This window comes from Onychostruthus taczanowskii, unplaced genomic scaffold, assembly GCF_017590055.1.
Source record: "Onychostruthus taczanowskii isolate IOZ18803 unplaced genomic scaffold, ASM1759005v1 scaffold90, whole genome shotgun sequence".
NCBI classification, from domain to species: domain Eukaryota; kingdom Metazoa; phylum Chordata; class Aves; order Passeriformes; family Passeridae; genus Onychostruthus; species Onychostruthus taczanowskii.
In genome coordinates, this window is record NW_024506994.1 from 2,217,602 (window position 1) to 2,241,628 (window position 24,027).

The 24,027-nt window shown below is 42.9% G+C and overlaps 1 protein-coding gene across 1 annotated transcript in view; it reads right to left on the minus strand.

Annotated features, from left to right (window-relative positions):
• The window catches only part of PKHD1 (PKHD1 ciliary IPT domain containing fibrocystin/polyductin), a 237,622-nt gene that overhangs the window by 198,863 nt on the left and 14,732 nt on the right, over window positions 1-24,027 (minus strand). Inside the window, exons 12-30 of the mRNA XM_041426139.1 lie at window positions 23,822-23,917; window positions 22,616-22,751; window positions 21,677-21,791; window positions 20,563-20,838; window positions 20,008-20,094; window positions 19,293-19,386; window positions 18,555-18,697; window positions 17,788-17,918; window positions 16,824-17,008; window positions 16,261-16,399; window positions 14,089-14,243; window positions 13,291-13,475; window positions 12,213-12,335; window positions 10,600-10,705; window positions 9,447-9,725; window positions 6,110-6,240; window positions 5,448-5,583; window positions 1,962-2,157; window positions 436-503 (exon numbers count right to left, since the gene is read on the minus strand). Coding sequence (XP_041282073.1) covers window positions 436-503; window positions 1,962-2,157; window positions 5,448-5,583; window positions 6,110-6,240; window positions 9,447-9,725; window positions 10,600-10,705; window positions 12,213-12,335; window positions 13,291-13,475; window positions 14,089-14,243; window positions 16,261-16,399; window positions 16,824-17,008; window positions 17,788-17,918; window positions 18,555-18,697; window positions 19,293-19,386; window positions 20,008-20,094; window positions 20,563-20,838; window positions 21,677-21,791; window positions 22,616-22,751; window positions 23,822-23,917 — 2,781 coding nt within the window. The remainder of the gene's footprint in view (window positions 1-435; window positions 504-1,961; window positions 2,158-5,447; window positions 5,584-6,109; window positions 6,241-9,446; window positions 9,726-10,599; window positions 10,706-12,212; window positions 12,336-13,290; window positions 13,476-14,088; window positions 14,244-16,260; window positions 16,400-16,823; window positions 17,009-17,787; window positions 17,919-18,554; window positions 18,698-19,292; window positions 19,387-20,007; window positions 20,095-20,562; window positions 20,839-21,676; window positions 21,792-22,615; window positions 22,752-23,821; window positions 23,918-24,027) is intronic.

Here is a 24,027-nt window from a genome sequence, read left to right on the forward strand (position 1 = left end):
TTGGGATCACTTCAAATTATTGTTTGCTTCAAACCACAATTGTACCCTGCTTTCCACCTAACTTTCACATGGAAAACCTTGAAAGATGGGGGCAAAATGACTGAAAGAAACAGCACAGATGAGCCAGGTGTGGGCGTGCTTTGTTTTCCCAACGGGAACATGCAAGGATACATGAGCAAACACTTGGGGAAATCAAATTCAAAGCACAGGGAGCCCTGAGCCAGCCAACCAGATGGAGGGATGCTCACTACAATCCTACATTTCCAGATCTCTGCTGTCTGCCAGTTGATGCCTGCGTAATAAAGGGTCACAGATTCAAAACCCCCTCATTTAAAGGGATGTGAAATGGGATGCACTTTCCATTCCTGCAGGAAAACTGTGCCCTTGATTCCTTTAACCTCCATAAGTGGCTGCAGATGTACCAACTCTGTTTACCCAGAATGGAGCCACAACACGGCTGGATGCTGAAGATCTCAGAGAGGTACTGGATTAACGGCTCAACCCTGCAAAACACAACCAACACAGAAAGGATTCGGGGCAGTTAGGGATACTCTTTTATTTTTCCTTCCTGTTTCTGTGCTTTTCTTTCTTACAACTCCCAGAAAGCCAAGCACCCACTTGGCACATCCCATTTGTTTGATGTCACAGTGACAAGACCACCCAACACCCCACATTATTCCACGTGGTTTAGAATCACAGAATGGTTTGGGCTGGAAGGGACCTTAAAGATCATCTCATTCCAACCCTCCCAGTCCCTGGGCAGGGACACATTTGAGCTACATCTATCACAAACACTCTCTTATCAATTGGCAACATGTGGGCCAAATTTAGTCCAACTGAATTGCCCATCAAAGGAAGCAAGAGTAAGGATTTTTTGGCAAGCAGACCCCACTGTAGCTATTCCCATTAGAAATGTACTGAAAAGGCCTCACAGCTGCCCTCTCTCCTCACACCCTCCCACCAGAGTGGAGTACACTGAACAAGAGGAAACCCAGACATGAGCTCCTGAAGCCCACCCAGATAAAGTTATAGCTCAATTTCTGTCCCAATCTACATCTATTTTATTTATCACCCTGCTTTCAAAAACATCCCTTTCCCTAAAAAGACGTGTTAGAGAAGGGATCTTCCCAATCCTGCAATCCAGCCCACCAGAGCTCAGAGTCCTCTCCTGGGATGACAAATCTCCTTCCAATCTGTCCCTGGAGATAGTGATGGTGCTGCTAACAAACTCCAGTACCAGGCGGGATAAATCCCTGTGTGCCATCCCACCAACCACAATTTTTCTCCTTCTGAGGTTCATTAACATTACAAGCAGCTTAAGTTGATTTGTGAGCAATAAAAACACCTCATTTCTCCCCAGTAGTGTCATTTCAGGACCACTCTTGCAGCTGCCATGGCTGAAGAACAAAAGTGTGTTGCTTTTGAATACATTCCTATATCCCAGTTTCAGGTCAGCTTTTCCCTACATTTTGGTTCGTTTATATTACATTTATCTAGGCATGAACTTGAAGTGTCACCTTAGGAAATGGAAATATCATAATTTAAAAATTCTCCAAACAAAGCATTTTTGCATTGTTCAAACGAGCTTTTGTTTTTCTGATGAAAAGTGTTTCTTTTCTTCTGCTGTTTTCCTACAGCAGGATTTATCTGCATTTGACCTGAATCTGTGAATGCTTTTGATTGCCTGAATATGCATTTTTCATCAAATCAACTGTTTTTTCCTAAAATATTTCTCTCCTGCCTTCTACTGATCCAAGGGAAGTTAATTGACTAGCATTAGCAGTTTGCTGACTTGGGCTCCACAGACAAATAAATTCCTTGATAATTATTTATAATTTCATACCACACTGCAGAATTCACCTTTAGGTACAGAATTAGTGAAAAACTCAACCCTTCCTTCTCAGATTAACCCTAAAACACCAAATAAGATGGAGAATGAAGCTTCTGAGCAAAATACACACCTGTTTGAAGTGACAGCAATGCCATTGATGAGGACAGAAATATTGTACCGCCCTGCAGGCAGGGCTGGAAGTGTCACAGTGACCCCACGCTCTGTCTGCGCCTGGACCTGTGGCCATGAGTCCCCAATTTGGACCTTGACATCTGAGCCCTGGTAGCTGGAAAACCGGGATATTCCAATGTGAAGCTCCTCACCTCCTGCAGAGAAAGGAAGGGAACTTTTTCAGTGTTTCTGGCAATGGTTATTTTAGCACATGTGACCATTGCCTGAGGAAGAGCAGAGTCCCATCATGACAGAATAGTCCAGCCATGTCCATCAGCCCAAACCCGAAATGTTGAAGACTGCAGTGGCTCTGTATCCTACTCAATCTCTCCTGCATAAGGTCACCAGCTATCAGGGTTGTCTTGAGATATCAGCACAGTGATTTTGGTTATGTCCACTAATAGCCACTCTCAGCAACACTCAGGATGGGATTCATGTCCCCGTACCATAAATGTCTGTCCTATAAATATGTGAACCTGATAAAATCCAAATCCTTTTTTTTTTTTTTTTTAAAGCTCTAGAGCTGAGGAGTTCTTGGATTTTTTAAATTTTTTTTTCTTAATCCCTGATAAACAATCTAGAGCCTAGAGTTTTCAGAATTATGGAGCCATGGAATAGTAATAGCAGCCTTCCACAGTAAAAAAAAAAAAAAAAATATTTCCTTGTGTACCTAAAGTCAGATGTGCTTGTCATGGTTTAACCCCAGATGGCATCTCAGCCCCACACATCTGCTCACTCCCTCCCCTGCCGTGGGATAGAGGAGAGAATTGGAAGCATAAAAGGGAGAAAAATTGTGGGTGGAGATAAAAACAGTTTGATGGGTAGAGCAAAAGTTACGTGTGCAAAGCAAAATGAGGACTTCATTCTCTGCTTCCCATGGGCAGGCAGGTGTTCAGCCATCCCTGCAGGGCTCCATCACATGGAATGGTGACTTGGGAAGACAAAACACCATCACTCTGTCTCCCCCTTCCTCCCTTAGCTTTATAAACTGAACATGAGCAACATGGTCTGGATAACCCCTTGGGTCTGTTGGGATCAGCTGTCCTGGCTGTGTCCCCTCCCAAATCTGTGTCCACCCCCAGCCCATTCACTGGTGGGGTGAGGAACAGAAAAGTCCCTGACTGTGTAGACCTTGCTCAGCAGTAACAAAACATCCCTGTGTTATCCACACCATTTTCAGCATGAGCCCAAAACACAGCCTCACATGCAAAAAAAAAATTAACTCAATTCCAGGGAAAACCAGCTCTGCTCCAAAGCACCTTATTTTCAGTAATCGTGACTCTCTCTCCTATTTAAGCTGCTGTGTGTCAAACTGTGTTCAAATGATAGAGGATACTTTATTAGTGCACAGTGTACTAACAGGAAAGGACAAAGCCAAGAGACAAGGGATTTTCATAACTTAAATTTCTTCTGAAATAGCTTAAAAAAATAAGGTGGTATCCATCAGTCCAAATAAAGGCATTTTCACTCATAGCTCTATCTGTGGTCAGTGAAGAGAAAAGAGACTTTATGCCACGATTCATCCTATTGCAAGACACACAAAAGAGCTGTGGCAAATCCCACCACAGAACCATCTATTTATCTTCAATGACCATGTAAAACATCTAAACACTGAGCACAGGGATGTGTTTAGGAGGTGAATCATATATTCCTGTCTCCCCTGAAAGGATGAAGGAGGGAGGAAGAAGCAGAAGAGCCTGTACAAAGATTCCTTCAACTACTTGCTCCTCTAAGCAGGTCTTGGAGCTGACACTTTTAAATTTTGCATTCACAAAGACTCAAATAAAGTTTGAAAGCCTGAGAAGTTGAATATGTTAATAACATGAACTCTTTGGACTCTTGGTCAATTGTCAGCTTAATCCCAGATGCCTGGAAGGCATCAGTGTAATTTATTTATTCTTTTTATTATATAGAAGGAAAATTATATTAAAAGACGAAGCCGTGGAGGTTCTGAATAGGAGATTGAACTCAGCCCCACCACAGCTCATGAGACACTGTAACATTAAGGAATTCTTTGCACCTGATCTGCCCGCGGCTACAAAAACCTCCCCTTGGTGCTGTGGCATCTGAATAATATTCAGATGATAAAGGACGTTTTCTCTTATTTATGCATTCTGGAGTAATAGAAAATGACAAGGGCGTTTGGGGAAAAATGAAGAGAAATGCTGGGAGTGCACAAGAAATTTTGGCACTGGCAGTCACCTAACCCTGTACATCCCCAACAAGTCCAACTGAATTTGGGAGCTTTAAGGTGTTCACTGGAGAAGTTGCAAAAAAAGAGAAAAAAGTCAGATTATTATATTCTTGGAGGAATGGGAATGGGAATGGGATAGGTAAGAAAACAGGAATATTTCTGTCTTCCTCCCATCTTCTTCCCCACTGTCTCAGATACCAAATAACTGTTGCCAGTTTGCCATGCAAAAATGTGCTAAACTTTCCTAAAAGGCTTGTTTGTAAGTGGACATCATTCACTATTTATGTTTTCTATGTTCTACACACAGCCAAAATCCTGGGGGGAAGGGGGAGGAAAATGAGAGAAATGTGGAAAAAAACCCCAAAAAAATTAAACAATTAGAAACTTTCCCAAAGAGAAACTTTCAAAAGACAGGAATGGCAAACACTCCATGAGATCCAATTAGGATTTTGTCCCATGAATTCTGTGAGGTCTATGTTCATATTCTAAAGTAAAACATCACAAGGTCAAAAAGGAAGGAACATTTTGGCTTGGAATGGGAACTAGGAAAAAGAAATGTTGCCTATCCCCTGTTTTCAGTAACCCAAAATGCACATGATACTCTTTATGGTTATCCCCTGGGGATCCTGGAGAAGAACACTCTCCAGAGCTCATTTCTCCCGTCAGGGATGAATCTGTTACTAAGAAATACAGAATCATGGAATACCCTGAGTTGGAAGGGGCCCACAAAGATCACCAAAGTTCAACTCCTGACCCTGTACAGGACAGTCCTGAGAATCCCACTGTGTACCTGAGAGAATTGTACAAGCACCAGTCGAGCTCTGGCACCCTTGAGGCTGTGACCATTCCCTGGGGAGTTTATTTAGTGCCCAGCCACCCTCTGAGTGAAAAACCATTTCCTCATACCCAGCCTAAACCTCTCCTGACACAGCTTCATGCCATCCCATTGGTTCCAATCACTGCATGAATGGATGGGATCATTTCAGAGCAGAGTTAGAGAAACCTGACATCCTGTGGACATCATCCATACTACAGGGCAAGCAACTCATTACCTCAGGCATGCTACTGAAAAACCGATAAAAAACCAACCACAACTGACCAGGACTAGCAGGAAATACAGAAACCAACATTTAAATGAAAACAAACAAAGTTAGATCAAAGTTTATAGATTTATAAATTCCCTCTGCCCCACCACCATTGGCACTAACAACCCTTCTGCAGAAGATGCCCAATACATATCTGCATTTTCACCTGCTATGCCACTTCTGTTCCTGCTCAAGGATTCAAGTGTAGGGTTTAAGGAAGGATCATACTGGAATAAGTTGGTTACTGTTGTTGACTTGTATCCAAAAATCAGTGTCACATGGACATCAGCATCCCCTGCCCTCTAGGAAGAGAGAGAAAGAAAATGTCAGAGATAAGAATTAAGCAATTTTTTTAAAAAACGAAAGTTATTTCCTATGTTCCTGCATCTCCCATACAAAAGTCAGGTACATGGCACTGATAAAACTTTCACATACAACAGACTCTATTTAAATATTTACAGTTACGTTGATTTTAAAGAGCATCTACAGAGATTTTGGAACCTTAAAACAATCCCAGACTGTGAAGATTTTGATTTGCTATATCCATACAAGAACATTAAACAAGTAAATAAAATCCCAGACTAACTATGCAGTTTTTAATTTGCAATATTCTTACTAAATTAAGGAGCTTGCTTTTTTCACTGGTTTTCATAAATCTCCTGTTAATCTATTTTTAACTGAGCTGGTCTAATCTGTAGAGTCCACAGTAAACTGCCCCACAGACAAGGCTGAGGGGCTACTCTTTGCCCTTCCCTAGTATAGCTCAGGCCAGAAACACATAGGAAGGCACACTGGCTTCTGTCTGCTCCCAAATGTGTGGTTTCTTACCCGAGAAGGAACTTTACATTGAATTCTTGTTGAATTTCTGCCCTCCTCCAAAACTGGACAAGGCTGGGATCCAAACAACACTGCGTTTACCCCTTCCAGATTGGTCCCCCTGAGAGTCACTCTAAGTCCTCCTAAAACAAACAATTATTCCATGATGTTCAATATGTAGGATGTTTTAATATACAAAGAATTCTTTGTTTATAGATGACTACAAAAGTCTCTCAGCTGAGCTGATGATGATCTGTTCCACCTTGCTGTGCCTGGCTCCCTCTCTTGCACCAGAGATCCTTCTTGCTTTGTTTGAATTATTTGAATTTGAATTATTTGAATTCTCCTCCACAATAGAGGACGACTGGGTTTTTTTCCTCGGTTTATTTTTTAATGGCATACTTATTTAAACCAGCAAGCCCTGGCCTGTGATCTCCCCCTTAGCCAGATCCCCAGCTCGAGAACAAAATAAGGAAGGAAGGAAGAAGCGCTAAGAATGGAAAATGAGCTTAACGCAGCAGGTGCTCTCACAGTTCAAACAGCTGCCAAGCTCCCTGCTGTCAGAAAAGCCTGTAGCATGTGTCTAGGAAACTTGGGATAGAAAGGGGACTTGGCAGGGCTGGAGACTCGGATTTGTGAGGGAAGTCACGGAGGCATTCGTTCCGTGGAGCACTGAGCAAACTCAGCTCTCCTCCGTGCCAGACTGAGCCTCCCTGTCCCAGGCGGGATCACGCCCGACACAAGTCAGGCTTGTGCTTGATCTTTCTTCAGCATCCAGTTCCAAAGAGCCAAGGTGCCCCTTTGTTTTTCCAAGTGATTAGAGGACTCAGGGATGTTTCAAAGAGAAACAGGAAAGAGAACAGGAGTGGGCATTAATGGCAGTTCCAAGCTGGAGTTCGTGCTTTGATGCGATTCAGAGAAACTTTTAAAAAAAAAAAAAAAAAAAGGAAATGTTGCTTGAAACTTAGAGCTTTTTCTCTAGTTCTCAGCACTGCAGAGTTTTAGGATTATGGCTGAACAGACTGCTCAGACAGGCACTAAATAATGCAGTGTTTATTTGTATTTATTAGCATGGCTATATCGTAAACCTACTAAGCTTTCACCCCGCTTTTCACATGTGATATAAGCAAAGTAAAGTTAAAGTAATTATATATTAATGACAAATTCTCTTGTATGCCTTCCTGAAATTACCTAGTCCTGCTAATTCTTTAAACCACCAGAGAATTACAGAAGCTTAGACTTGATTTCCTGTGGCCGGCAGCAAATCCAGGCCAACAAGAGCAATCAGATACATTAACAGCAATCTCCTGGTATTCACTGGAACGTGGGAGTATCTTTAGAAAGGCATTCCATGTTTCTAGAGTTAGGTCATGGGGATCTCCCAGCACGGCACCACTGAGACCAGGGATATTTTGACAAGAGGGAGCTGATGCAGCAAAGTACAAGGTGCTTTGTTGCCTTCCTGTCCTGTAACATTAAATTTGCAGAGTCAGAAAGAGCAAGAAGTGAAAACTGAAGCCACTTGCAAATGCAAGGGTTGTCAGATAAGGCGCTTCAGATTTAGAGTTCAGAATCCACTAGTGTTGTGTAAAGACTGATGCTGTTAAGTTTTGATATCTGCATTATATCTATATGCAGTGAAATACTGCCTGTGTGCACTTTACAAGGAGATTGAAGAGAGGTATTTGAAATGGGAGAAATTGAAAACACAGATGGAAGTTGTAATTCTTTCCAATTATAAGCATTCCAGGCACATGTAATGTAAGATAGCATTATTCTTGCTTTCTTTTTAATGAGTGACAGATCACTGTAATTGGGAGGAGTGGATTTGCCAGCAAAGGAAAAGAGAAGCAAAGCCCAAGCACTAAAATTTGCCATTGAAGGATTGTTTTTTGAGTTGCTTGGAGGTGTTTGAGTTTTCTATGAATTAAAAGTGATTCTTAAACTCAGGGTGTCACTACCCTTCACATTAGGGAAAAATAATAATATTAAAAGAGTTAGAATCATTTTCTTCCCATGCAACCAAAAAAAACCAAAACTCAAACAACCCAAAAAATCAACAGCAGAAAAAATAATACGAACAACCCCCACCACCCCCCTAAAAAACAAACAGAAAAAAAATCCCCAAAACTAAAAGCACAGTGAAAGGTGGCCATAACTTCTAGCTAAGTTATTCCAAGTCCATCCCATGCTTGTCCATGAACAGTTTTACAGGCTATCATTCTTTTTCTGTGGCTGCTCCAAAGTGGCCAAGCATGGCCCAGTCAGATCTCCAAGCCAGGTGTCTGAGCTGCACTGAGTGCTGCTCTCAGTGGTGATTGCTACCATGATCTCAGAAATAAAATTAGTAAAATGAGGAGTTTTACAGAGAAAGGACTGGGTAACTTTACTGTCAGAGTAGACTTGGTTCATGCTGATTCTGCTGCATTCCTTGCTGCTTGAAAACAAAGGATGATCTGAGACTGTCCTTCACTGCACAGCCCAGGTATATCAAGAGTGTTTGCCACATTTCTCATTGGGTTGAGGAGACTCTTTTCTCTCTCAAAAAAAAAAAAAATATTTGAAGCTCTTGTCTTCAGGTATGGAATTTATCATTCTTTATTTCCTCTTCTATTTCAAGGAGAGGAGGTATAATGGGAAGGGAAGGAGATTCAGTTTAGCTTTAGCTTCTCTAAGTTTCTTAGCTTTGTACCTAAAGCTAAATGAATGAGTTTTCCATTTTATTCCTCAGAACATGAACTTGCTTCAATGGGACTGGGATTAACCAGAGTCCAGCCATTTCACAGTCATAGAATGATAGGATCATTTAGTTTGAAAGACCCTCTAAGATCAATAAGTCCAGCCAGCAACCCAGGACTGCCAGGCCCACCACTCACCCATGTGCTCAAGTGCCAGATCTACACATCTTTCAAATCCCTCTAGGGATGGTGACTCTACCAATGCTCTGGGCAACCTGTTCCAGTGATTGGCAACCATTCCAGTGAAAAAATTTTCCCTAATACCCATTTTAATTAACCAGATTAATTCAAATACTACAAAGCTATGTGTCAAATTGATATGGGAAGATGAGTGAAGCACTAATGATTTGCTGAAATGAATATATGTGCACTTGAAAATACAATTCCCAAACAAAACTACTCAGGAAACTGGTTGCCTGCACAAAGAGCCAAAGAGATTCTGTCAGTCTTTAAGTCATTTTTGACTGTGCTTTGGGGCACACGCAGTGTGTCCAGCCATAAAATTTCTTCTTCATCAGATGAAAATCTTGACACTGAAAGTACAGAAGAACCAAAACATGTCATGACAAGGAAGAAGCAGGAAACAGTTCCCTTGGAGGGTTCAGACCTACCAATCTCTGAAGTCGAAGAAGGTTCAACAGCCCCCAGTGTTGGCTGGACTGTGAGGAAGATCCCTTGTCCTGTGGTGCCACTGAGAGCAAAGCCATGAGGTGTCACCAGCAGTGTCACCGGGTAGATCCCGACCGGCAGCCTTGGAACCTGGCAGACCACTTGGGTTTGATTCAGAGATGCGACCTGGCAGCTCCTCCTGTCCACCTCCACCTGCAGGGCCAGCTGCTCCTCACCAAAGCCAGCTCCCCTGAGAACCACTGTGGCCTGGGACCCTTCACCTGAAGGCATATAATCATCAAGGTGACTCACGAATTTTGGCCTAGCAATGCCCAGAATTTAAGTTCAGCCAACAGTTAAAAGTTTCTACCAGTTTCAACAGGACATCCTAAAAACTACACCACTGGTGTTATCTCACTGTTCCACATAACAGCAATTCCTGCCTGTCCCCGTTCAGCTGTTACAACTTTCCTCAATTTTTTATTAAAAATAACTCGAGCCAAGAGCTGGTTTTTGCTATAAGCATCAAACCTGTCATTGTTTCTCTCCCCTTTATGCTTCTACCACAGAATTGCAGAGTAGTTAAATTTGGAAAAGACCTCTGAGATCCCCTCTGTGGTCACCCCTAAACCATGTCTCCAAATGCCACATCCACAAGCCCTCTGACCCCTTCCAGGGAAGGTGACTCCACACCTGCCCTGAGCAGCCTGTTCCAGAGCCTGACAACCCATTAGATGAGGAAACCTCTCTTAATAGCTATTCTAAACTTCTCCTGATGCACATTAAGGCCATTTCCTATCATCCTATTTCTTCATCCCTGGAAGAAGAGACCAAGTCCCCCCTGGCTGCACCCTCCCATCAAGGAGTTGTGGAGAGTGAGAAGGTCACCCTGAACCTCCTTTTCTCCAGGCTGAGCATTCCCAGTTGCTCCTCCTCAGACTTGTGCTCCAGACCCTTCCCAGCTCCACTGCCCTTCTCAGGACAAACTTGTACACTCAGCATGTCTGGAACTGGAGCTGATCAGTAGTGACCCATAAAAGTGCAGTTTCCATAAAATCAAAAATTTACAAAAGGAATGTACATGAAATCCCCAGCACCCGGCAGATCTTTCTCACAGAATTTTTTCCACTGTGCTCAGACACCAGGCCCCATTACCTGATGAATACTCCACATCTCTGACTATGGGCGTCAATTCCCGGCTGAACTGGAAAGAACACAAGCCAGAACAGTTTGCAAGGACATCGTTCACCATCACCACCACCTGGAGAAAGACCAGAGAGATATCTTAAAGCTGAGTGAGATCTTAAACACCTCCAAAGAGCCGTTTTCTAGAGCCATAACTGACTGATAGATGCTGATAGCCACCCTGAGCTACTGAGAGCACACAGTGATAGAACAGGGCACAAATAGAGAGCTCTCCACCCTGCTGTAATACCACTGCAAATTTAATTGCAAATTTAAATAGCAGATTGCTAGGACTCATCCAAGGCACAGCATCCAGACCTCCTCAAACTCCTGTACTTCCAGTCACCCATTGAAGACTGTTCTTGCCTTCCCCAGTTCTTCCTACTTTGCCTTGGGAATAAATGTATTATGTCTAAACACCCCGGAAGACTAATTAAAGTGAAACCCACAATGTGTCGTCTCAACATGCAGCCCTTAATTTTATTTTTTGTTCCTTGTTGTTAAATGTAAAGGAAAAAACTGGGCTGTGACCTTGACTATCTAAAAGAGATATCAAGAAATATCCCCCCTGAGATCTTGATATTTTTAAAGAGTCAGCTGGCAAAGAATAGGGCATAAAAGAGTCCCTCTTTATCCCTCTGCAGGTGTTAAGGGTGTGCCTGCAAAAAGCAAAGCATCTGCTCCAAAGAAATAAAAGGAGCACAGAGTTGCAAAGTAGTCTGCTTAGACAGAGACATGATAATTAGAGGGACACATTTACACTGCCAGAATAAAGCTTCAAAAGCTACAAGAAAATCTGTTTGTTGCTGCGGGTCTTGTTTCACTTGGGCTGTTTGAGGGTTTGTGCAGCATGGATGGAAAAGATGTGATAGGTGCCTGAGTCACTGGAAGAGAGCAATTCTCATGGCTGGGAACCAGGCTCATGAAAAAGGCAGGATGATTTGGTCCCAGGTGTTGCACAGCTGGGCTTGGAGCACATCCAGCACCACCCTGTTATGGCCACAGTGCCTGTGAGGCTGCTGGAAACAAAGCCAGCCATAGCCACTGTTCTGCAGTATCTGAGAGCAGAGCTGGGAAAGCATTTGTCCATCCAACAGACTGGAATGATTCCTCCTTCAGCATGAAGCTCTCCTGTCTCTCTCTTCCCTCCTGGGAAATTGAGATACAGACAGGTTCAGGATTTGCCTAACTCCCAGATAAGTATCCCAGCCACCAACTCATTTACTTTGCCCATCAGCATCACAGAGTGTTGCAGGTGAATTGTGTAATTCCCAGTTTGGTGTCCAGCACCACAGGGCCCACCAAGGTTGAGAGTTCAGAGATTTTTATCCCTTGGTCACTGCTTCAAAAAAAATATATATTGTCTTCCATCACCCATGATCACCATTCTCCCTACCTGCAACAGCTCTTGGAGGAAAGTCCTGCTCCACACACCAGGCAGCAGAATATGAGAATTTGAAGCAAAGAACATTAGATTCCTGAAAGGATTCATTGGCAGAACAAGGTACCCAAATACCTGTGAGACTCCTGGAGCTACACAACCCTGCTGAACCAGTGACAAGTGAGAGAGCACATCAACTCACCTGTGTTTGGTTATGGAGGGTGGCAAGCATGTCCCCAAATATTGGTCCAATAAACACACCCCCATCATAAACCACACGAGTGGAAACAGTGGGCTTCAGGCCAGTGAGGTTTTCAGCAGAGACCTGGAAAAGATCAAGGAATTCAAGTTTCTCATCCTTTTCTGTCCTGTGATGTTAAAACAGAATCTTTACAAGCAATAACGCCTGGAAAGTTCTCACCCTTCTTCCGTGAATCATATCTGCACCTCTAAATCTTCATTCTCAAGGTTTCACACTACCTCCCTGTTCCCACCTTCACCTTGCAGTCAAAGAGATGACCAAGAAGCTCAGGAATCAGGGTGGTAAATAAGCTTCTAATACCTAATAATATAATTTGAATTTAGGCATGGAAAGATCTTCTCAGAGACATGACTTTAGGTGACACAAGGGCCTGGGCAAGAGTTGAAGATGCAGCTCAAACTTTTTTCACCCTTCAGGCCAATACCTTGGGCACTGGAATTTGTTGAAAATAACATCACACTTTTAGGAGCTGAATACCCAAAGAAACAGTGTTTCTTTTTGAGGTAGGAAGCATCGCAGTCTGAGTCCTTACTCAAAAAGACCCTTCTGCTTGAAGCAAAACTAGCAGGACATATCTTGGGATGGGAGAGTGTAAAGTGAAGCTTCACCTGAGACTTATGAGAATGAGATAAGAAACCAGACAAAACAGTTCTCAGAAAAATACCCTCTTGGCAAATGATGTCACAAATCTGTGATGAGCTCCAGTTACTGAAATGTTAATGTAGATATAATTAATAAAGATTTCATTTCAGTATACCAGTCCCTTTGCTGTGCAGAAATTACACTCAAGTTTCCTGGTTTTGAATCACAGACTCAATATAATTTCTTCTCCTACAACTGTTTGGTTTTTTTTTTTAATCATTTAATCTGGAATTTGCTTAAGGTACTTATCCAAATAGGAAGATTGCCTAAATTTCCACGGTGTCTTTTTAACAAAAACATTGTAAGAGTGAATCAGCCAAGACCAAAGCTATCAAATGGGGATCAAAGTGGGGATTAGTAAAAGAAATTATTGTACCCTGATAACATTGGGCAAGTCCCCAGCTGTTTTTTTCCAAGTCAGTGTCCAGACACTTTCATAGCACGAGCTGGAGTCTCTGGTCACGGTGAAGTCACTGGTGTTGATGAAGGGAGCTGTAAAATTATCCACATTGTCCTGCAAAAGCCTGCGGAGCTGGTGAGCAGAGATGTGCACTGAAACACCTGCAAAAGATGTTAGGGAGCAGTGGATGTCTCCATTTCCAGGAGAGCACATCTGCCTGCTCCTGGAAAGGAAGGGATTTCATTATGAGTGCAAGGCTGTCATGGTTCAAACCTCTGCAGCTGCCAGAAGAGTGACATTCATTGGATCCTAAACACCAAAAAATCATAGAATTATAGAATAGAATTATAGAATAGAATTATAGAAGGATTTGGGCTGGAAAGGACTTTAAAGGTCATCTAATCCCAGCAATGATAGACCAGGTTGCTCAAAGCCCCATCCAACCTGACCCGAAATGTTCCCAGGGATGGGGCATCCACCACCTCTCTGAGCAACCCTGTCAATGTTTCTCCAACCTCATCATAAAAAATTTCTTCCTTATGTCTAATCTGAAGGTCATCCACACTTTTCAATAACACTCAGTGCCATGGTTTAGTTGTGGTGTCAGGGAACGGGTGGGACTCGATGATCTTAAAGGCCTCATCCAACGTTCTGTGATTCTGTGAACAACCAACCTGGCCTTGAGCACACCCAGGCATGGGGCAGCCAAAACTTCTCTGGCAATTAACTCTTCCCTTGGCTTCCTGCTCAGGAAATCCCTGCATCTTCCCTTACCTGGTATCACTGTGTTGGCCAAGTGGATGTGGAAGGTTCCTCCGAGAGGTGGGGATGACTTCTGCAGCCTCTGGATGGTGATGCTGACTCTCACATCCTCCGTGGACACGTTCAGGTGTCCATATCCCTCAGAGCCCTCCCCAAGCACTGCACCTCTGTGGGACAGAGAAGGGGTCACAGGAAGGCATCAGCAGTGGAGACCCTCACTGCTGACACCCCCAAGTCAACCAACAGCTCAGGAACACCTATGGGAACAACACTCCTGAGGGATTTAAGGGGAAGATGGCCAGACCTCAAAAAAAAACTGGATATTCCCAACTTTTAACTTCTTATCACTCTCTTTCTCCAGGCAGCAACTAACAGAACCAGAGGACACATCTTAAGCTGCACCAAGGGAAATATAGGTTGGATATTAGGAAAAAGTTTTTTTAAAGAAAGGGTGATAAAATACTGTAATGGCCTGCCCAGGGAGGTGGTGGAGTCACCGTCCCTGGATGCGTTTTTAAAAAAATTGGATGTGGCACTTGGTGCCATGGTTTACTTGAGGTGTTAGGGCTGGGTTGGACTCAATGATCTTGAAGGTCTCCTCCAACCCAGTGATTCTGTGAATTATGCAGGCAATGCACACAGCAAAAAAATACAGAAAATGACCGTTTTAAATTTATGGTGGAAGAAATAATTTATACAACATCAAGCACCAGGTGCAAACCAGTGGTGTTTAGAAACATCACTACTGGTGTTTCTAAAGAACCAGCTCAGTGCAGCCTGGACAACATCTGCAACAGCTAAGCAAAAAATATTTCCTGCTTCATACTGTAATCTCCTTGAGCCCATGAAAATCTCAAGTCCCCTGAATTACAGTGAGATTTCATATTGTACAATAATTTAGGTTGGAAAAGACCCCTAAGATCGAGCCAAATCCTTAACCCAGCATTACCAGGTCCCTCATTATACCATGCCCCCACACACCACATCTGTATTGGAGTTATTCAGGTTCACAAAAGTACAATTTCTAAAAGTTAAAATGCTGTTCTCCTCCACTAAAATTCTCGTATTTCGAAGGAAAAGGAGCCTCTCCGTGGTACAACGATGCCACCGTGTGTTAAATATCTGCATAACAAATGGCTTCTGCAGAGCAAATTTTCACGAAACAAAACCAAAAGGATCACTGTGCCCTTTGTACAGCTGGTATGAGATTTTAGCCAATATTCCTGTTCTGACAGGGGTAGGAGCTATATTGGATTAAATCACAGACCCTGTTCAGAGAAGAGAAAGAGCCAGGTTTATTCTGAAGATGTCCAAAGACAGTGCTCAGCTCACACTTTTTTAAAGCTTGTGGTGAATCCTGCTTTTTTCTGATACCTTCCTCAGTGAGATGGAAAAGTCTGCCTGTGCTTAGCACCCTTTTTTTTATCCTGGTGAGAGGTATTGTGATCAAACTGCTTCTTAATCTTTTTTTTTATTAGCTAAACAGGTGGAGCTTCTTAAATCCTCCTCTTCTAGGCATTTTCCTCAGCTCTACAATGATGCTTATGGCATTTTCCCCCATTTTTTTCTAAATTTATTTAAAAAATACAGCCATCAGTGTTATTTGCAGCATTCCAATGTCAGTCTTCAGGCTCCACACAGGAGTAAAAATTTTCCCTCTTCCTATTAGTTACACCTCTGGTTATGGATCTCAACCACCACAAACGTCCCTGTGTATTCTCATTCCTGCCCTTACCCTTGGTGGTTTATGTTAAGATACTACATTGGACTCAGCTGGATACAATCCAACTTTTACAGGACTTATTTTCTGCCCGTATAAACCTTTAATATTACAGCCTGTGACCCAGTTATAGCCCATGGCTCTGATTCCTCTGTCATTGTTGGGAGGAACAGAAACCTCATCTCAGCAAACATGGACACCCAAGGTGGACTTCCAGTGCCTAATGTGGGAATTGGTGTCATTAACAGTGCTTTGGAGACACCTTTGGAGGATCTTCATCCCCTGTTCCAGAAGGGCTTAGATTTCCTTCCAACCCCACATCACACCTTGGTGACCCACGGATGTCTGACACCACAAGTTACCTCAAACTTCTCGTTTTCAGCAGCTGAACCCATCTCCAGATCCACTGGGGGAGCTCTAAGGGGTGTTACAGGGTACTGAGATGAGCTGCTGGCTGTCCCTACCTTGGAGAGAGAAGGGGCAGACTGGCACCACAGCCAGAGACCCCCCAGGACACGTTGTAGGAGGGAGGAGACCCCACCACCGACACTGCTTCAATGATCCTCCCCCCTGGCCACGGGGGTTTGGGGTCTCTCTGAGAAACTGAAAGAAAAAACAAACATTCATTAGAGCAAGGAGAGCAGAGGTGATTATACCCAGGGTATTGTCATTTCCAAGCTGGAAACACCTGCTTGGGTTTGGTTTTTTTGTTTTAAGTTATATTTCATAGAATCATTAAGGTTGAAAAAGGCCTCTAAGTGCACATAGTCCAACTATTCTGCAGCACTGCCCAGTCCACCACTAACCTGTGTCCCCAAGTGCCACATTAACACATTTTTGAACCTTTACAGGGATGGTGATTTCACCACAGCCTGTTCCATTTGTAGAGCCACATTTTCAAATAAACCAAGTACAGCGATATTTTGGCAATTCCTTTTCGAATGTTGTCACCAAAAAAAAAAAAAAAAAAAAAAACCAAGTCCGGGGGGGGGGGGGGTGTGGTGGGAACCAAAAGAGATGCCTTTACCAATCACAGCTCTGTCAGCAATGATGAGCTCATCAAGATAAAATGATCCAGCTGTTTCTTTTTGCAGCACAGGGCTCTGCAAATCTATCTGGTGCACAAATACTGGGGAATTGGCTGGGAAGTCCTGGAGAAGCACAGAGAGATTCACACACCTCTTCCAGAGGTTGGTGCAGGTAAATGTCCAGCTGGAAGACACCAAGGTTGGGACAATAAACAAATTTGAGGTGATTGTGAAGATTCCAGGTAATATCAGGCACTGGTTTTGTTACTAGTGGTATTTAGCACGAGGCACATGCTCAGTGGTTTGTGATTACTCACCACGTCCTTATTGGGTTCCACAGAGTGAGAAATGAGGATTTAGATCTCTGCTTATGTTTTCCCCTCTGAATCACTAGAGTGGGATATGGGAATGACTACAGCTGCTTTATTTTTGGCAAAATACCAAAACAGCATCAGTGACCTCAAGAGGGGTCAATCCAAAATTCAAACCCTCAGCTTTCTTTATTTTTTTACACTCCTGATTTTTTTCAGTCTGCCTGCCCTAAGCTTTATGTCTGCTACCAAATGTTTTCTACCCATGGAATTTTAAGTGAATAAAGAAAATCAAAGCCTACAGTAATTTTCAAAGCTTTCAAAGGGTGGAGTAAAAAAACAAGCAATTCTCTCTCTTACTGCAGGAAATCGACCAGGAAAGCAAGAGGGGAATTTATGTTCTCAAAAATCTTCAAGTACACCTGTGTGTCACTGAGGTGAGGTGGTGCACTTAGCAAGAAACATGGAAATTTACTCATTAAACCCTCCAAAAAGCAGGGAAACACATTCCAGCAATGCCTCTGTAGGAACAGAGCTTTTGTCAGATTACTCCAACTGACAAATTGTTCCTATATAAATAGTAACTTCCTTCAGTTTTCCTGCTTCTTCCTATGGAAAATGTAATCTCTGATAGCTGTAATTGTCTGGATACCTTTTAGAGTCAGTTTCATTGAAGTCCCACTGGCAGGTGAAGTTTCTCCTCACTGGACAAGAAGAGACATTGGTGTAGGACACTGAGAGATGGAGGGTGTTGCTCATGTGTCCTTTATGTGCAAAACACATCTGCAAAAATGGGGGAGAGACTTTCACAAATCAAAACACAGGCAATTTATATATAATGTACTTGGAAGATAAAGGAACAGATTCTATTTCAGTTCTGGTGTATCACTAGGTTGTTTGGAGAAGAAAAGACTCTGGGGAGACCTTAAAGTCTCTTCCAGTGCCTAAAGGCGTTCCAAGGGAGATGGAAAGGGAATAAAAGCTGCAGAAGACAGTTTTGGCACCCAGGTGTGCCACAACATGGCATCAAACTGACCCCTGGGGCTTCCCTGAAGTTTTGGGTTTATTCCTGTGAAAAGTAGGAGATGAGCAATGGACCACCAAACAATAAAGGATTTTTTCCTTTTGTCAAGAAATGGTTGTCCTTGTCCCTTCCACCTTTCTCCAACGCCATCCCACTTTTTCCTTTCCCAAGCAAGGGTTGTATCCCCAGGAACACTTAACAGCTGTGTTAAACACCTACATCTCAGAGATCCAAAACCACTCTCAAACCAAATAAAAGGTGCTCTGCTCTGTGCTAAGACACAATGCTTGATAGATTTTGGGGAATTGCAAGCTGACCAGATGACTTTATGTTGCTTATCAGGCTCTAAACATTCAGTGCCCAGCGCAAGCTGCTCGTGGAGAGCAGCCACTCACATGTGGGTATTTGGTAAGGTCATATCTTGGTAGTGTTGGTGGGGAAGTTTTCAATAGCTGGCTTGGTCTGTGGATGCTGAACCTCCCACAGAAAGGCTCTGTTCCACTGACAACGTGTCCTGTGGTGATGATGTTCTTCATATCTGACAGGTATTTAAAAAAAAAAAAAAAAAAAAAATTAAATTAAATTAGAGGTTTCAAAGTGATTCAGAAGACACCAGTGCAGTCAAGATTCATGAAAATGCAACAAGTGGGCATCCAGAAATTGTCAAACAGTCCTACTCTGAGAATTCTCCTACCAGAGTTCAAGTGTTTGCACAACACTCTCAGGAACAGATTCCTGGGGCTGTCCTGTACAGGCCCAGGAGCTGGATTTAATAATTCTTGTGGGTCCCTTTCAGCTCTGGATATCCTACCACTGTGATTATTATATTGATCGTGTTGTTTTTAATGCATACACACAACTAATAAATGAGAAACATGAATATGTACTTGTACCCATTAAAAGTGTAAATTTCCCACCAGTAGAAGTTTAAAAAACATTTATGCCATAAAAGCAGATCAAGTCTCATGTTGTTTTTAATGTATACACACAACTAATAGATGAGAAACATGAATATGTACTTATACCCATTAAAAGTGTAAATTTTCCACCAGTTAGAAGTTTAAAAAACATTTATGCCATAAAAGCAGATCAAGTCTCACAATAAATGCTTATTTGCCACAGAAGTTCCCTACCTTCTTTCTCAAAACCACAGTGAAAAAGGATTTTAGCAGAAGTTGTCTCAGTTTCACATCCTACTGAAAGGAGTTCTTCTATTGCTGCTTGCACCTTTAAATAAATTCAGAAAGTGGAAAGCAGTCAGTTACAATAATTTCATCAGAGACTTCAACACACATCATCATTTCATTTTTCATCAGCCAGGGATCAGTGGCACAGCAGCTCTGAACAACCAGGTAGCCAAATATTGAAAGAATAAAAATGTTAAATAATAATATAACAAAATTAATCTCAACAGAGTGTAAACTTTTATGTTTACATAAAAGTTTTCAGGGGTGTGAGACATCCTCAGTCTAATGACTGCTACGGAGCCATCACTTAGGGTCCCTTTAATATTGACAAATTAACAATCAAGACATCAAGAGCCACATGAAGAGCCTAGGGGCCATACAACACCCATCTGGCCTTAGAGAAGAAGTCCAAGGATCTGGATCAACGCAAGTCCAAAATATCTGGATGTTGTGATAAGGTTAGAATATACCTGGGAGTCAAGGCTCAAGAAAAAAAAATAATCCCACTGTAAGGTATTCTCAGGAGAAAAAAAAAAAAAAATCACCTCTACATCACATAAACTTTATCTCAGCTTCTGGGCCAAATCTTAACTTCTGTCAAGCACCAGAGCGCCACCAATTCCCAGCAGAGGACCCTATATTTGTGTTTAATGGCACCTACCTGGTGGGCTGTAGCATTTGTGGGAATCATTCTCAGGGTGTTTTTCCAGGAGATACTGAAATAACCTGTACCAGACACAGTCAACATCTGGGAGAAAAAGAGAAGTAAATCAAGAAATGAAAACAGATGCAAACTGCATGAGACACACATACTTCAAACCTGGAAACTTCAACTGAGGAGGATTTTACAGCACTTTGCCTTTTTAAGCCTCTGTGAATCAGGGATCCCTTCCAAGAATCTCTTCAGCTGCTCTTAAACTGTCCCTGTCCCACAAGGAACAGGATTCTTACATTAACAGGAGAACAAGGGATTTATGACCTGTGCAGCTGCAGATGGCCCCTAAAGCTCCTGACCTGCAGGAGTTTAACCATTAGGAAAAACTTCCCTCATTCCTGAGTGTTTACACACACCCGCCAATGTGTGCAAAAACCTCAGACAACTTCAGCTCACAATGCTCTTCTTTCTCATCAGCTGTCTCAGGAGGTTGCAAACAAGGTGGAAACACACATTTTTCTCACATCTGGCACCAGCAAGGCAGTTGCAGGCAGCACTGACCTGCACTTCTGGGAGGTGCGAGGCTCGAGCCCGAATTTCGTGCCTCTCGGTGTAGTAGCTGTTCACCACACGGGAGTCCAGCCACGTGTTGTGAACCTGGACTCCAACTCTCATCCCTTTGCTGGGTGTCTTGGCGTGATGCAGTGCTTCCAGGTAGTACCTTGAACCAGCAGTTAGCTCAAATTTCTGGGATTTGGGCTGCCAAAGTTCACTCCAGTTCTTTACCCAGTTCTCAGACCACTCGGAGTTGCCAGCAGGGAGAGAAGCAATTCTCACCTGTGTGCAGAACAACAAAATAACACAATTACAGAATAGTTTGGGCTGGAAGGAACATCAAAAACCATCTCATTCCACCCCCTGCTATGGGCAGGGACATCTTCCACTATCCCAAAGTGCTCCAAACCCCGTCCAGCCTGGCCTTGGACATTTCCAGGGATCCAGGGGCAGACACAGCTTCTATGGGCACTCTGTGCCAGGGTCTCCCCAGCCTCACAGGGAAGAATTTCATCTTCATATCCAATATAAACCAACTTTCTTTCAGTTTGAAGCCATTAAACCTGTTAGTAACATTTCTCCATCCCCAAATAACATTTACTCCAATGCCACAGCTGCAAAAATTAAAAATCAAACAGCATATTTGTATTTATAACCAATAGCTGTGGGTTGATGGCTCACAAAATTTCTTCCTATTATACAGGAAAAAGCCACAAACTCAAAAAAACTTTGGTTTAAGGTTCAATACCGTAAAGAAGATAATTTCTATGGCTTACTCTAGCACTAATAACAGTTCCCCAAATAACTTTCCATGGATGGCTTCAGTTCAGAAAGAAATATGCTGAACTAACAAAAAAAAAATCTTCTGGAAAAGACAATCAACAACTCAACACTCTTGCTCTGGTTGCAAGAGTGATTTTTTTAAGAGCTATATAATGGACAGGGATGATGTAAAATATCAAAAATAATTACACAGCTTTGCCTCTGCAATAGATTCATAAAAGATAATAAACCAATCCACACTGGGGAAATTCCCACTTATTATGACCTTAATTAAAATCCTTTCCATCCTCATGTTAAATTTCCATTTCTCTCATTTTTTTTCTACCAGTAATAATACCTTCTGGTTTGGATCTTGAGACAAACTTAAGTAGAGAGATGCCTGACCATCTGCCTGAATCCAGAAGGTGTAATTGTTGGTCTGAGGAGCCACAAAAAACCCACGGAGTCTGGAGCTGAGCAAAAACAGAATATCCATAATATACAAAAACGTTACAGAAAAAAAACCCAAAACAACAAACCTCCCCACACCCCACCTTCACATGTACAGTGAGTAACAAGAAAATGTCTTTAAACCATTTTAACAAAACAAGCCTTGTTATTTTAAAGCTGAAGTAACCTCAAAATGACCCAATTTCACATTAAATGTCAATTATGCTTTACAAAAGTTTCAAAAAGGAAAGAAAAAACATGAAACTAAATATGATTTTGTTGGAGGCCACTTCAGTGCATTTCTTCTCAAACAGTCTTAACCCTGAACATGCAAGAAAAAGCCAAAACCAGACCCAGAATCAAACAACAAAAACAGAGAAGTGGTAGAAAAATGTAAGAATTCATGCACGTTGTGCAATTTTTCACGGTCATATCTGGAGAGGCAATGGGAACCAACACAGTTCAGGAATTTATTTATTTGTATTAACTCCACCTTTGCTGCCAGCATGGGCTGAGAATCTGCCCCTCCACATCTGGCCAGAGCTCTAGCCCAAATTAGCCTCAAACTGGAGCTCCTTCCACTTCCAGAGCAAATCTTTTGGTGGTATTTCTGCATATCTAGGCCAGGTAGAGCAGAATTACTGAGGGAAGGCAAAAGGAGGAAAAAATAAAGCACTTCACTGCATATTTTAAGCTTCAAAAGGACCTCAGAGCAAAGGGTTTGCTTTGATTTATAGGAGCTATGCAGTGAGGCTCTGCTATAAAGAGCTGTCAGGTGTTTTTGCTACACCTTACACTGCTAAAGGTGATTGCCATGGCTTCATCTCTTTTTAAGATCGCTGAGTACCTGAAGGACTTCTTTGCCCCAGACAGAAACCTTACTGGGGAGCTGGCATTAGGTACAAACTGCCATCTGTATCCAGGACCTGCTTCTGTCAGATCAGAGGCATCATCCCAGACTTCAAAGAGAAGCCCTCTGTTTCCTAGAAAGTTAAAACAAAAGTATTCTCAGCAGCAGCCAGCAGAAATCCCTGAGCACATGCTGGAATCAGTGCTGTAGGAGGCAGGCCAGAGAGAAAATTTTAATAATAAATTGGTTCTGTTTGTGGGGTATTTTGCAGTCTAAGGCAGAACACAAATCTCGCCATGGGGAATTTGTTTTACCTTGAAACCCTCCAACATAAATAACAAAACACTGCAGAGAGAACATCCAACCTGCTCATATGTCTTCTCTTGCAGGAAAAGGCACTGAGACGACCCACAGTCAAAGTTAAGCCTCCTTTTATCCCTAAAATCTCCTACTGCAATGCTCCATTCAAGGAGTGTCCTCAGAAGCCTCTGCAGTAACTCCAGTTCAGCCATCTTCCTCTAAATGTTTTCCACGCCTTTTTCCCCTCATTTTCCATGTCCATGCACACCAGTCTGACCTTCCTCCCACCCTCCTGTCTGCTCGTGGTGAGCTGAGTTCTCCACCTTGGTTTTCCTGGCTACAGAATCACAGAATGGTTTGGAAGGGACCATTCAAGTTTATCCAGTCCAACCTCCCACCACGAGCAGGGACATCTCCAACCAGAGCAGGTTGCTCAGAGCTGCACCCAAACTGGCCTTGAATGTTTCCAGGATGGAGCATCCACCACCTTTCTGGGCAAACTGTGCCATGGCCTCCCCCACCTCACTGTAAAAAAACACCTCCCTTAGAAACAATTTAAATAGACCCCTTTTTAATTTAAAACCATCACCCCCTGCCCCATTACTAATAAAATCTACGTCCATGTGTCTGAATGCCCCCTTTAGTCACTGAAAGGGGATCTCAGGTCTGCCTGGAGCCTTCTTTTCTCCAGGCTGGATAACCCCAGCTCTCTCATCAGTCTCCTCATAGCAGAGGTGCTCCAGCCCTTGGATTATTTGTGGCTCTCTTCCCTACCACCCCAAAATTGATGTTGAAGCAGACAGTGCTTTGGAAAGCCCTGTTTCTTGATTGCATTCATCACCAAAGGGTTCCTGCCCTGCATTTCTGTGTGTGTTTGCATTTGGAGCTCCAGGAGCAGCTCACCTGGCTGGGGGGCACCGAGTCTCCTGCCCTCGCCAACAGCCTCAGTGGTGCATCTGATTTCCCAGGGAGAGACGTGCTTGACTTCACAGGGAACACCTGGCAGCAGGGAAAGGAGACAAAGGTGCTGTGGGAGACTTGGAGTCACAGCTGAGCTGCAGCACAAACACATCTCAGAGTCATGGAGCAATTTGAGTAGGAGGGGACCT